General features: G+C 36.6%; 1 protein-coding gene across 1 annotated transcript in view; it reads left to right on the forward strand.

The window, feature by feature from the left end:
- LOC107084087 (tuftelin-like) overlaps nt 1–13,375 on the forward strand; it is a 34,441-nt gene that overhangs the window by 13,020 nt on the left and 8,046 nt on the right. The window contains exons 3-6 of the mRNA XM_015373762.1: nt 10,764–10,841; nt 10,932–11,030; nt 11,107–11,181; nt 11,319–11,384. Of these exons, the coding sequence (XP_015229248.1) occupies nt 10,764–10,841; nt 10,932–11,030; nt 11,107–11,181; nt 11,319–11,384 (318 nt within the window). The remainder of the gene's footprint in view (nt 1–10,763; nt 10,842–10,931; nt 11,031–11,106; nt 11,182–11,318; nt 11,385–13,375) is intronic.

Consider the following 13,375-nt stretch of genomic DNA (forward strand, 5'->3'; position numbering starts at 1 on the left):
TGAAATACTACACTGCCACTACTATGATACATTTTAAATGTAGTTTTAAACCAAAAATAAATACATTTCCCATTTACACAGAGCTAAGATGAAGAAACAGGGCATATTAGGCAGAAACTCTTTGCTGCCGAATCAGTGTTTGCACCATTTCTTCTATCTGCCTACGTGAAGAAATGGTGCAAACACTGATTTGGCAGCATAGAGTTGCATATTAGTTAGGAACTTTTTGCAATTGGGAATATCATCTAGAATTTAAAACACTGTAAACAAATACAAAAATGATTGTTTACTTCATTAGCTGATTTGCATTTATAATTGTACCTGCAGGGACCTAATGTAATACATAGATCCTAACGACCTTCTGGAAACATCTTGAAACTTCTTTTCTTTGCCACCACTAACTCAGAATTTAACTGTAGTGAGATATTTCACCATAATTCGTGAAACTTATTTTGATTCAAATATTACTGTATACTTTATACTTTAACATTTATTCAGCTTAAATAGGCACTAGGTAGACTCTTACTGTAATCCTTAGATCCTTCTAATAAAATCTGTAGTATCCAAATTATATCCAGAAGAAAAAAATCTTAACAGATTTTTGGATAAACAAAAATAAACATATTTCTCTTTTCTGCACTTTATTGTAAGCAGATAGAAGAAATGGTGCAAACACTGATTTGGCAGCATAGAGTTTCTGCTGAATCATATTTGAAGTTCAGGTTAAAGCAAATCCAGTTTCATGAATTATGGTGAAATATCTCACTACAGTTAAATTCTGAGTTAGTGGTGGCGAAGAAAAGAAGTTTCAAGATGTTTCCAGAAGGTCGTTATGATCCATATATTACATTAGGTCCCTGCAGGTACAATTATAATTGCAAATCAGCTAATGAAGTAAACAATCATTTTTGCATTTGTTCACTGTGTTTTAAATTCTGGATGGTATTCCCAATTGCAAAAAGTTCCTAACCAGCAGTAGAAAAACAATTTACAATTTGTAAAGCAGCTATCCTTCTGCTCTTTTGTCTGGAATGCTGAAAGCAGGACACCAGAGAATGAGAGCAGACTCATTACTGCTCAGCTGAAAGGCATACCCTGATTATTAACTCCCCTTGCACTTTTCTGTTTATCAGCATATTCTAGATATATCACTAAATGCAGCTTTATCGGAAAACAATGCATTGATGTTGCATTCTGGTTGTTGCAAAGGAAATGTACACAGAAAGTAAAAAAAAAAGTTAATCGTTTTGCAGAGGATATAAAGCTGGATGCTTGTGCAATGTTAACCTTCATGCTTTGCTGATCTGTGCAAGACTTTTTCTCTTCCTGATCATCTTCATTTAGACTTAAATGTTTGATGTTAGGACTTTATCCTTTTTTTTTTTACTTTCTTATTTGGTTTTCATGACAGAATATTTAAAACAATAATAAATCAATAACATTTCATAACTCCATTGTGATTCTCTTTGAAAAACATTTAAATCACTGTTGTTTTGGAACGTGAAGAGAAAATTAATCATCCTTTATGAAAAATACTTGAGCCAGTGGGGCTGATGTTATCAGCTAAGCTGTTTAGTTTAGATGTAATTTACCTAAAGATTTGATCCTGCCTTGAGAAACGATTTTGCGCAAACATGTACCTTCATGCAGGAAACGCCTGCATCTATTTGAGGTTTGATCTGCTCTTTAAAGGTAAAAGAACCACAAAAATTGAAATCAAATGTTCCCTGAGCTGCATGGGCAAGCCCAAAAGGTGAAAGCAGATGTAGATTTACACATGACAGGTACTTAGAAGCCTGGAACTCATTACGTTTGTTTGAGATCTGAGTCTGCACTTGCCCATGACGCGAAAACAGGGGCTTTTGTTTTAATCAGAGGAAGCAGCAAAGCTATAACCATATGTCCATAATGTCCAATTCATACCCAACTAAGCAAAGTTGGTAGCAGAGCTGATCTCTTTTTGAAGGTTAAAGGTTATTCCTAAATTTGAGATTTTTATTTCAGAAAGGTAACACTGATCAATAATTATCTAATAATCAACTAATATGAAAGGCCTTTATGGAGGTGTAAGCCCTATTGTACACCCCTAATTCTGTTTTTAATGTTGTATAACTGCTTGTGCAGCTAAACATGATTTTTTTTCTATGTTAGTATCAGTTTTGTTTCTGTGTTGATGCTCTGCATTCTTCTCATAGTCTTTGGTTCCTTTGTTATTGTTTGGACCTAGTTTGTAGTTTTCAGCATGGATTTTTTTAAAACCTTACATCTTTTATGCATGTATGCATAAAACGTTCAACACACAATTTCGTTTTTTTAATGAAAAAAATTAGAGATGTACTTAAGAGTACCCATGTATTCTTTTGTTAATGAAACCTATTCAGAGCTTGTGACAAACACCCATGACTGCAGATACGTATAGAAGGTTAATATGCGGTGAGGCGTGGATTACTGTGTTTCTTTGCACCCTAATCACCTCCCTGGGTGTGTCTGTCCCTGGATCAGCTCAGTGTCTTAAAGACAAATAAGCCCTCAAGGTTTTTTAACCTGCGCTGCTTTAGATTAGAAATAGTTCCCGCCCCACCTGTCAGAATGTCAGCGATGATGGTTTTCAGGTAATACCATTATACATAAATACCTAGCATTCAAGCAAAGACATTTAGTTATAGTGTTACAATGCAACATGGAGAACAGGCTGCTGAAGTACAAAACAAAGTGTTCTCCCATTTTAAACAGCTACACCTACATGTTTAAACGTGATTTACAGCCTTTGGTGGCCCTACAGGTGTAAAAAAAAAAAAAAAAGGGCAAAAAATGCATCTATCTGCAATCTGTAACCCAAAAAATAATTAAATGATGCATTTTGATATTGAAAAAAAAAATCTCATGTGAAGACTGAATTGTTCTTTGCTACAGTAGCAATATCACACCATTGGCATTCCTAAAGTTTATATCATCAAAGAACCGTCTTGATCCAGATATGGTTTGGATTATTATCAAAGATTCAATCATCTTTGTTGTTATTTTAAAACTTTAGTTTTTACCATAGGAACCACAGACTATGACAATAAGGCAGAGCATCAACACTGAAACACAACATGATCAGTGACACTGAAACTGTATTATAAAAACAGAATTTTGCAAAGGTGACACTTTATGAGGACATCTCTAGAGCAGTAATGCATTGGGGCTGTCTCTGGGAAACACACATATTTAACTCCTTTAACAAATGCTGTGTTGAGGTCTGGACATCTGCTAGGTCACTCCAGGATCTAGAAATACTTTTTAAAGAGTCTCTCTGTTATTGGCTGAGTGGAGTGTTTGGGATCATTGTTCTGCTGGAAGACCCAGCCACCTTCAATCTTTAACACTCTCACTGATGGAAGGAGGTTTAGGCTAAAAATCTCACAAAATATCTAAATCTGGGATTAGTCTGATTATTTTGACCACATGGGATGAGATCTTGTGGAGGGTCTATTCAATTATCATTTGCTTGCCTATTGTAGATTAACTCATTCAAGCCTTGTGTAGGTCTACAGTCTTCTTCCTGGTGTCTTTCAGCTGTTCTTTATTCTTTGCCATGGTTGGGTTTGGAGTCTGGCTGTTTCAAGCTTTGGACAGGTGTCTTCTATACAGAAAACAACCCCCGCCTAATAACAAGTTCAAACAGGTTCCATTAATACAGCTAACAAGTGGAGGATATACAAGCTTTTTATAGAAGAAGTTACTGCTCTGTAAGAGACAGACATCTTGCTCGTTTACAAGTGATCAAATAGTTATTTTTAAATTCTCAAAAAATCCTATTATGTGGTTTTCTGGATTTCTTTTTCTCATTCTGTCTCTGATAGATGACATGTACCTATGATGAACATTACAGACCTCTATCATTGTTCTAAGTTAGGGAAGTTGTAATATCAGTGGGTATTTTTATGTCCCACTGTGCATTAACATTGAGTTATTATCCCCCCCAGTGAGTGGCCATGTTTTCCTTTAACAATCTCCCTGATTTATGAGGGTCAATAAACATCTGTCTCAAAGGAAGTTCTCTATTTCCTGTTTTGAAAAATACCTTGGACAGGTGGAGCTACGTCTTATTTTGTGGCTCATGTGTGTGCTTTTGCTTTAGAAGTCAATAGAACCCTTAACCCCACACTGCTCCCCGGGCACCGCAAATGGCAGCCCACTGCTTCCCAAGGTGATGGGTTAGAGTGAATTTCGTTGCACTGTTCTTGTGACAGTGTAATGACAATAAGTAATACTGGGGGAAAAAAATAGAATGAAAGTGAAGATTAGTTTTAGCTTTTACGGAGTGAGGACATTTTTCCAAATGAAGGGCATTTTGGCTGCTCCACACAAGCCACTTTGCTAGTGGTTAGGTTTCAGGCTAAGTTTCCGCTTAAGTTAGGGTTAAGGTGAGGTTTGCACTGGTAATCCTTATTTTAGGGCTATTTTTAGGGTTAGGGTATAAGAGGTGTTAAAAATGACCTCAAATCAATGGAGGTCAATGTCAACACATGGTCCTCCCTAACATATAGCAGCTGGGTTGTTCAAGTGGTAAGTCACCCCTCCTGCAAACACGAAGCTTCGGTTCATATCCCAGCTGGGGGGACTGAGCTGCCACTTAAACAAGACCCTTCACGCTAATGCCTGCTTTGGGGAGTGGCGGCCTAAAGGTTAGGGCATCGCGCTTTGGATCCAGAGGTTGTGAGTTCAAACCCACTCCCACGGTATGACACTCTGGCTCCCTGAGCAAGACCCTTAACCCCACAGTGCTCCTCAAGGGGATGGGTTAAATGCACAGTTAATTTCATTGCTCTTTACTTGTGAAAGTGTAAGGTCAATAAAACGCTGGGAAAAAAATGTATAGCGAGGTGTGTTTTTACCAAATCTGAAGAGCAAAGAGGTGTGGAGGATGCAGTATCCTAACAAAATCTAACCAATTTTGTTCAACGGATGACCACTATAGATTATTTACAGTAACATAGGTGTTTTCTGTTTATCTGTTTTCTCTTGCTGTGTGATGACATGAGATTCCTAACAGCTGTTATTTGGTTTTAGCAGGAAGTTTGTGGTTGTTCGCAGGAAAAGGGGAGTGGTGGAATATTTGTTTGTCACATGTTGTTTTACCAGCTTAAAAAAATATCTTCCCGACGGTTTAAAATGGCTCGTATCTTAACAGGCTATTAGGTTGCAACAAAGCCAAGAGTTGCTGGCCAAAGCCACTTAGGTGTCACTTTCACAGTAACCTGTTACAGAGGGGTTCACTAAGTGACCTTGTATTGCATACTTCTGCAACAGTGTGTGAAAAATATTTTCTGCTGTTTATATGGTTGCATTTTACAGCTGCTTGGATGGTAAATACCAGAAGGGTGATAGTGTAGTCCTTTCTCTTTGTGTAATCAAAGACAGATACCGGTTGATAACATGGTCACAACATGCAACAGTAGATGTAAAAAGATATTTATGACACAAAATAATTGCATTTTTTGAAAAATGTTGTGGTGAGGGAGGAAAAAGGGAAGAAGCAAAAGATCGATAGAAGGATCTGTGTAGCTGTCGCTATATTGCAGATGTTACACAGGTCTGTTGTGGCGAGGAGAGAGCAGAGCGAAAAGGTCAAAGCTCTTGATTCAATGGTCAGTCTGCTGCTTCTCCTCCACTTAGAGAGGAATCAGCTAAGATGGCTTGGACATCTTCTTCAGATGCCCCCTCGGGCGGCGTTACATGCACTCCCCCCAGAAGGAGACCCAGGGGATCTCACAGGACACGCTGGGATGTCTCTCAGTTGGCCTGGAAGCACCTCGGCTTTCCCCCAGCAGAGCTGTAGGAGCTGTCTGCAGAGAGGAAAGTCTGGGAATCTCTGCATAGACTGCTGCCCACGCATCCCGGTCCTGGATAAGCGGAAGATAACAAGTAGGAGTTGAATTAGTAAATCAAACACAGATTAGATTTTCATACTTTTTTACTTCAATAGGTCTTCCTGTTTGAGATTATGTGTAAAATGAATCATTTGTTTACTTTTAGAGGGAACTGATGGGTCAGGTGTATTTAAAGGATTTTATATGACATCATTACTAGCCGTGATAATAGGTTGTTCTCTAAACTTTTCACCTTGTGCCAAAATACTGTTTAACTTTACTTTAAATGATGCATGTATAAGCACATTTAAAGCTTCTCTTTTCAATTTTCCAAATTAAACAAACTGCATCTCTCTTTATGGTTTCCATTGAACAATTGATGACTAAGTATCTTTGCTTTTAGACTGGTTCTTGTCAAATTCCTCTCTAATAGAAGATGAAATGAAAGAACATACTGGAACAACATACAGAGTACTTCCACTGAAATGAAATAGGGAAACAGCAAAACAGGTCTACTCACACACAACATTACTGGTGCATGCTGGGGGGGAAAGGATACTTACAGTATATTGCATAGAGAATATAAAGAAAGCTATGTAAAGAAAAGTGAAAAAGCAAAAAGCGAATAGATTTTCAAATCGTTTAAATATACAGTACCTTCACAATATATAATGTTTACACCCGGTCCTGTTCAAAATCTTTTCCAGTCCAGTCTCTTACAGATTTTTTCTATCACAGATTTGATCTCTTGCAGATTTTTTTTTATAATATGGTTCTCTACTTTTATTTGTTACACATTCAGGCATTGTTTTACCCACATTCAGAACACTCACAGGAAAAAGGAAAACAGTTTATTTACACGGATTGCACGTATTCCAAATTTAATTCTGGGAAACAGGAGTGGGAATGGCAGGGTTCTCTGAGAGATGGTCAGGGAAATAACATGTATTGAAATAAATCGAGGGTAATCTGAATTATATAGCCAACTTGGAGGTTGGGATTAATCTGCCGGGGGGGAAGGTGAGTTGTGTTGAGGAAATTCTGTGAGTTTTGGTACCGGTGGAGTTTGTGATGGAAGCAAAGGAATCCTAACCTGACAACAGCCAGATGCATGTCTCGCTCTGCGGAGTCAGGTTAAAGGAATCCAGGGATCAGGTTTAATGAAGTAGTGACTTTAATCACCAAATGCTTTACATTGAGCTTTGTAGATGTCTGAAGAACTAAGAAGTTTTCTCAGGAGCTCGAACCCTGTGAGGATTAGTCCACAAAGGTTAACAGTCTGGCACTAGAGAGAACCAGGCTCCTTAAATAGTCCACTGCTTGATGGGGAACAGGTGAAACCAACCACCCTTCCACTCAGGGGGGGAAATGCTTGAGGAGGACCTCTGGAGGAGAAGCTGAAAATCTGTCAAATGAAGGAGGAGATTCCCAGACTCTAACAACATTTTCTGTAGAAATATAGTCAAGTTATTAAAGAATAGCTTTTAAATGTGATCATGAGACACTATGGTAACAGAAACCTTTCACAAAGACACAATCTGTTCTCAGTGGTTTATAAAACAAAGTTTAATGGATAGATATTGGCTCATTTATCTTTCATCTCTTGGTCTTAGCGTGATTTATACTATATTTTATGACTTATCCTCAAAAGTTGCTGCTGACATTTCTAAGATCCAACATTCAAAAACCTTTCTCAATTTTAAGCACTCATTGCATATAGACTATCAACTATCTGCTGTTTTGTCCCAATTGTCAGTTTGTCTTAAAGTTATTTTTATGTAGTTGAGTTTTGTTTGTTTTTTCAAATCAACGCTTGATTTTACTTAAAAATGTTAAAATTTCATGCATTACTTTTGTTAACATTTTCTGATAACTTCCTGTTGCATCTTATTGCCACTTTTTGTGCTTATTCACTTCTTTCCAGTCAACTCTTAGGAAATGTAAACGATTTGGACTCCTGATAAAAAAACAATCACTCAAAACAAATAAATCTCGCCGATAAATAATAATTACTGGAGTCACAAAACTATATTTTCTATAAGTATAATCCTATGTTCCTAAACTATAATTAATTTAATCTAAACTAAAGAACCAGTTTTCAAAATAGGTACCAAAGCTTTTGCTGGTGAGAATTAAACCTCTTTTTTGAATGGCACGGTTGTGGCTGCACCATAATGTGGGGATGATGTTTTTAGCAGTAGAGGGAAGTTAGCCAGAGTAACTATAAAACATATGACCAAACTGTGCAGAACCTGACCACTAGCCTCTTCTTTAACTCAAAAATCTGGGTTACACAGTGGTCCTTTTTTTTTATGAATTATTCACACAGTCATTTCAACAATTAATTTTAACACCAAAGCCCCACATTTGGTTTAGTGAAAAGAATAACCCAGCATTTTACTTTGTAGGTACAGTAATGATGAATGATTTTACACCAGTGGCAGCTGGTGGAGTTTTCTCCAGGAGGGGGGCTATAAATTCAAAATAGACGCATACCAAAAAGTAATCAAACTTATTCTAAGTTATCACACAAGTATACTTATATGAATGCCAACAACTAAAAACATTCTAAAAACACTTATACACTCTTATACACTTAAACACTCATATAAAAACAAAACATAACAGGTTTTGTACAGGTTTACTGTAGACAGGTTCACTTTTTGTACATAAATGTTGCCCTTCTGAGGCTTTGTGAAGGTAAATGCATGGTCCAATATGGTGTCACAGGCCTAAAAAAAAAATAATGTGCCCGTTTGATAATGGAGAAGCTATTAGTCAGCTAATATATAAATTACTTGATTACTTGATTAAATTACTTACTTAATTATTTTCTGAGAATGTGTTTATTTAAGAGTTTATTTTTGGTTGCAAATGAACAAACATCTAGAAAAAGTTAACTATATTAAATTATTTTCCATGTGGATCCCAGATTGTTCATTCTTCTTTGCCTTTTCTAAAAAGTGCTTTAAATCAGTCCTACCTGTCGGAGAGGTGTTTTAAGTCTGTCTGTCCAGATTGTGACCACGTCAAATATTTCCGGTCATTTTTAAAAAGAACGCAGGGAAAACTAAAAAGTTTGGCGGTTCTAGACCAAATGTACCAGGGGGGCAGGAGGGGGACAGTGTGTTTTCATGGGGGCACATAGAAGCATGAGATAAAAAAAAAAAAACAGGGCAAGGGATTCAAATATATTAAGGTAGCTGCATGAAGTGAAATTTCTATTCAATTGGGTTTCTTTAAAATTCTAAATGTCTTATTAGGTCAATACATTCAGAATTTAGGAATTTTACACATTTTTGACTTAATTTAAGTTAAAATTACAGTTTCCTATAAAATCTGAATTAGAGTTTAAAAAAAACTTTTAAATTCAGCTGTAGAAATTAGAGTATTTTTAAAAAATTTTTGAAAAAAGATTTTACCAGATAAAACTGGGATCCTATCTCAATACCACTCAAGCTACACCTTATTGTTTTTAAATAGTTAATAAAATAGAATTTGTAAAGAAAAAAAGTTAAATAGATCCAAAGGACCTATCAGTAACCATGTCTGTTCCAGCGCATATCATCATTAGAATTTCTTTGAGTATTAAGTCTTCATTACAGGGGCCATAACAGGGGCCAGGACATGATCTACAGGGGCCCTGGCCCCCGTTGACCCCTGTCTAGAACAGCCCATGGAATTACACTGGAACCAACTCCTGCTAAAAGTTTGGTTGTAGGATTTAGCCTTTTTCTCGGTTTGCTGCATTAAATTTATTTCGGGCCTGTCAGGTTCCTACTCTGTTGGATTTTTTCCACCATCATCCTTCTTGCGAAAGGCTAACTTAGTAAAGGTCTCACTGAATTGTGTGAAAGCTTCGCTTCAAGTTCAACTGTTGTCGTCGCCCTAATCTCTACTGCCTGACTGACAACTAGCTGTATCGCCTGTATCACTGTAGCAGGGGCCAAAATTCCAGGAGCGACAAAGCCATTAATTTTGGCGATGCTGATTGATCAAATATTTATTAATCTTCCCTAGCAACAGTAAAAAATTGGTTAATTCACTAAACTTCAGAGGCGCTTTGAATGAGCGCCCAAGAAGAGAAATGATATGTTCTGTTTGTGGAAATGCACTGTTGAATGAGAGTCAAATGGTAGAAGTATGTAGCCACATACTGTTAAGTAAAACTGACATTGATAATACTTTTAAAATCTATAAATATTTTTTGTGACTTTTCCCTTCCGCATAGGGACGGCAGCGCCTATGGGACAGTCGCCACTGTTTTACAGTGATGGCAAGACTATATCTAAGAAGTTGTTCTTATCTAAACCTACTTTAACTTAATTTCTTTGTTTGTCATCTGCTTCCTTAAATAAGTTGTCGCCTTTTAAATATTTGCCTTTGGTCTCTTTGTATAACACCCAATATTACCTGTTGCTTTATCAATAAGATTGTGTCTTACAGTCAGAAAGAACTGGACCCAACTCACAGACTGTTCAGGAATTTCCTGTCTGTCCAAAACATATACTACTGTAGTCTATTTCAGTAAACAAGGGAAACGTTACATAACACAAACATTTTTATTTCTTTTTGTTGTTGCCAAGGAGACAAAGCTGAGTGAAGAGTGACTAAGCCGTTTTGTGTTTTGTATTTTTAGCCCGTCCTGCACTAGACTGGTTAGTTGTTTTCCAGTGGGCTCCTCATTGTGGGTTGCCAAGATTCCCAATGTGATGTGAGGGCCTCTACAGGGGAACTTTAGTTATGGGGGGGAAGTTTTGTGACGTAAAAAACTCCCCCTGTCTCTCTGCTCTGCCTTCCACTTTCATTTTGATCTCCTCTTCTTTCACTTCATAGAGCTCTTCTTCCTTTACAGTCATCCCCCCAACGCTCCACAAATTCCACTTATCGTCTCATCTTTCATTTCAGGAGCTTCCCACGCCGGTCAGGCTGTCCTCACAGGATCAGGAGCGGACGGGATACACCTCAGAGAGGCAAAGCAGCAAGGTACAAACAAATAATGGTTTGTTTACTGAGACAAGGGAGGCGGAGATCAGACTTACTAATTTGCCTCCTTTTTTTCCACCACGTTTATAGGAGAGCAGCATAGCCGTTGTGCTGCCACAGAAACCCAGCGAGCAAAAACACAGAGCTGAGCTCATCACTCCCAGAGTAGAAAAGGAAGAAGTTATTAAGGTATGTGTTCTGGTTCAACTGGAATAAAGTTATACTTCTCCAAAAACGTTCTCACTATTCTGTTTTATGATTTAAGGTCTACCTTGAACCTAGACAAAAAACGATACAGAGTGTCAGGATGCTGACGGACGAAGTGTCCCACATTCAGGAGGTCAGAAACAAGCTGTTCTAGAAACTATTTACTCTGATCTTAACATTTAATGACTTATACGGAACATCAGTGGAAGCCCTTTTTTGTGACTGTTCTTTGGAAACATTTTTTAAAAAGCATTATCTCCTTGTTTGTAGGTGCGGTACTGCCTGAAGTCTCTCAGAGAGCAGATGGCTGCCAGACAAAACAGCAACTTCAATAAGGTAATTTCTATGTTTCCCAATGCTTCAAAATGTGCAGAAAAGCTTACCTTTGCATGGCAGCATATGGTCAATATATATTCTCCTACTATGTGAAGGATCAGCTGCTCTACAACTATGCATCTGTGTGTCTGATAACTGATTAAAATGCTTAGATTTTGGGGGAAACTGGTAAAAATATGTAACATATAAAGCGTGAAATGGATCAAGAACTTAGAACTTAAAGTAAAAACAAAACTTTATAAACAGAATAGACAAACCATCAAGACAGATTAGAACAACTGTAAATAAGAAAAACAACATAAAACTAAACAAACTACTGCTGAGGTGTCAGTCTGCTCATCAAATGATGTTTTAGTCATAAAGAGTCAAATAACAAGGCAGTTTTAAAGATATTGTTCAGTAAAAACTTCCAAATGTCTCTTTAACCTTACATTTTAAGATTTAAAGCTTGAACTCTTTTTTTATCTTGCAAATGCATGACTTTAAAAAGAGTCCAAATATTTTTTAACAATATTATAAAAAAATTAAGTAATATTGATCGAAATATTTCTTTGTACTGTTTATACATTGGATTTTTCAGTTTCCCTTAGCCTGATTTATGTATTTATTTTTTGTCTAATCTTTAACAGCAACCTGAACATTATACAGATAATGTGGTTTTGAAGCTTTAAATGTTTAACTTTTAGTCCATGCATTAGGAAAACTCCACAGCATTTTCCAGTTTCATTAGTTGTTTTTCCTAATTTCGTTCTGAGTTGAGAATCCTTCCAGATGAGCTTCAGGAGGGGCAGCACAGCATCTGGACCCGTTTACTGCAGAGCCACACAGTTGTGCTATGTGCAGAATGTGGTTTGGCATTGTTTGTCTGATATAAGGCTTTACATACGCTCACGTGGATCTTATATTTCCTGTTAAGCATGCAAAAAGTTTCCATCTTGAATACAAAGACGTACAGTGATTCTAATCAGTTCATCATGTTTAATCGTTGACCCAGATAAAAAAAAAGTAGCAGCAGGGATTCTCAAGCTGCTTCTGGTTTATATTGCTTTTTTTTTTTTTTTTTTTTGTATCTTTGCGTGAGAGCAGTTTTTGCATTTCACGCAGAGCTCCCAAGTTTATGTCTGTTTGCAGCTCACTGCTGCCTGTGGGCCTGCAGATTATAACCATTCAGCATTGATTTTCAGCATTAGCGTCAGTTATACCAAGAATTCTCTAGATTCTTTTAATCCTTCAATGTTAGCCTCTGGTCTTGCAGTTAAAAAATGTCCAGTATTTTCACAATAATGAGGCATTCTGTTTCTCTGGTATGCTTGAAAAAATGCCATAAAAGATGCACACATTATATACTGTATTTCTCTTTTTTTTATGTTTTTGTAGATTAATTCTAACGAGTCCTATTTTTCTCCACAATCGCTGCAAAAAGTTTAAATCTAAATATGTCATTTTTTCTTGCATTTTTTCTTGAATTGAGGAGGTAATTGAGAAACTTTGTCAATGGAACAAGACAATTTATATTTAAAATAAGAAACACAATTGCATTGTCTTATATCAAGTGCATATTATCTAATTATCTTATTTTAAGACAAAAATTACTCATTCCATTGGCAAATTATTTATTATTTATCTACTCAAATTAATGGTAAATACCCTTAATTTAAGAAATTGTTTCTCATTTTTAGATGGTTTTTGCAGTGTAATTATGCTATAAAATACTGGAAGAAAGCTGGAAAGATGGGAATGATATAAGTGGGAAGTAAAGCCTTAAAATTTAATAGAAAAGAATAGAATATGTAGATTAGAAAATCCCTTTATTGTCCCAAAATGGGAAAGTTCTGGTGTTTACAGCAGCAAAAAATTATAGAAAAAATTGTCATACAAATGTGGACCTTAGAAAATGTATGAGTGACATACTAGTGAAGAGTGAAAAATAATAAATACAATACTGTAGTGTAAAGTGTTTTAACAATATAAAACTGCACCTGGAGAATGAA

This window comes from Cyprinodon variegatus, unplaced genomic scaffold (genome assembly GCF_000732505.1).
Source record: "Cyprinodon variegatus isolate N-32 unplaced genomic scaffold, C_variegatus-1.0 Scaffold91, whole genome shotgun sequence".
Taxonomy (NCBI): domain Eukaryota; kingdom Metazoa; phylum Chordata; class Actinopteri; order Cyprinodontiformes; family Cyprinodontidae; genus Cyprinodon; species Cyprinodon variegatus.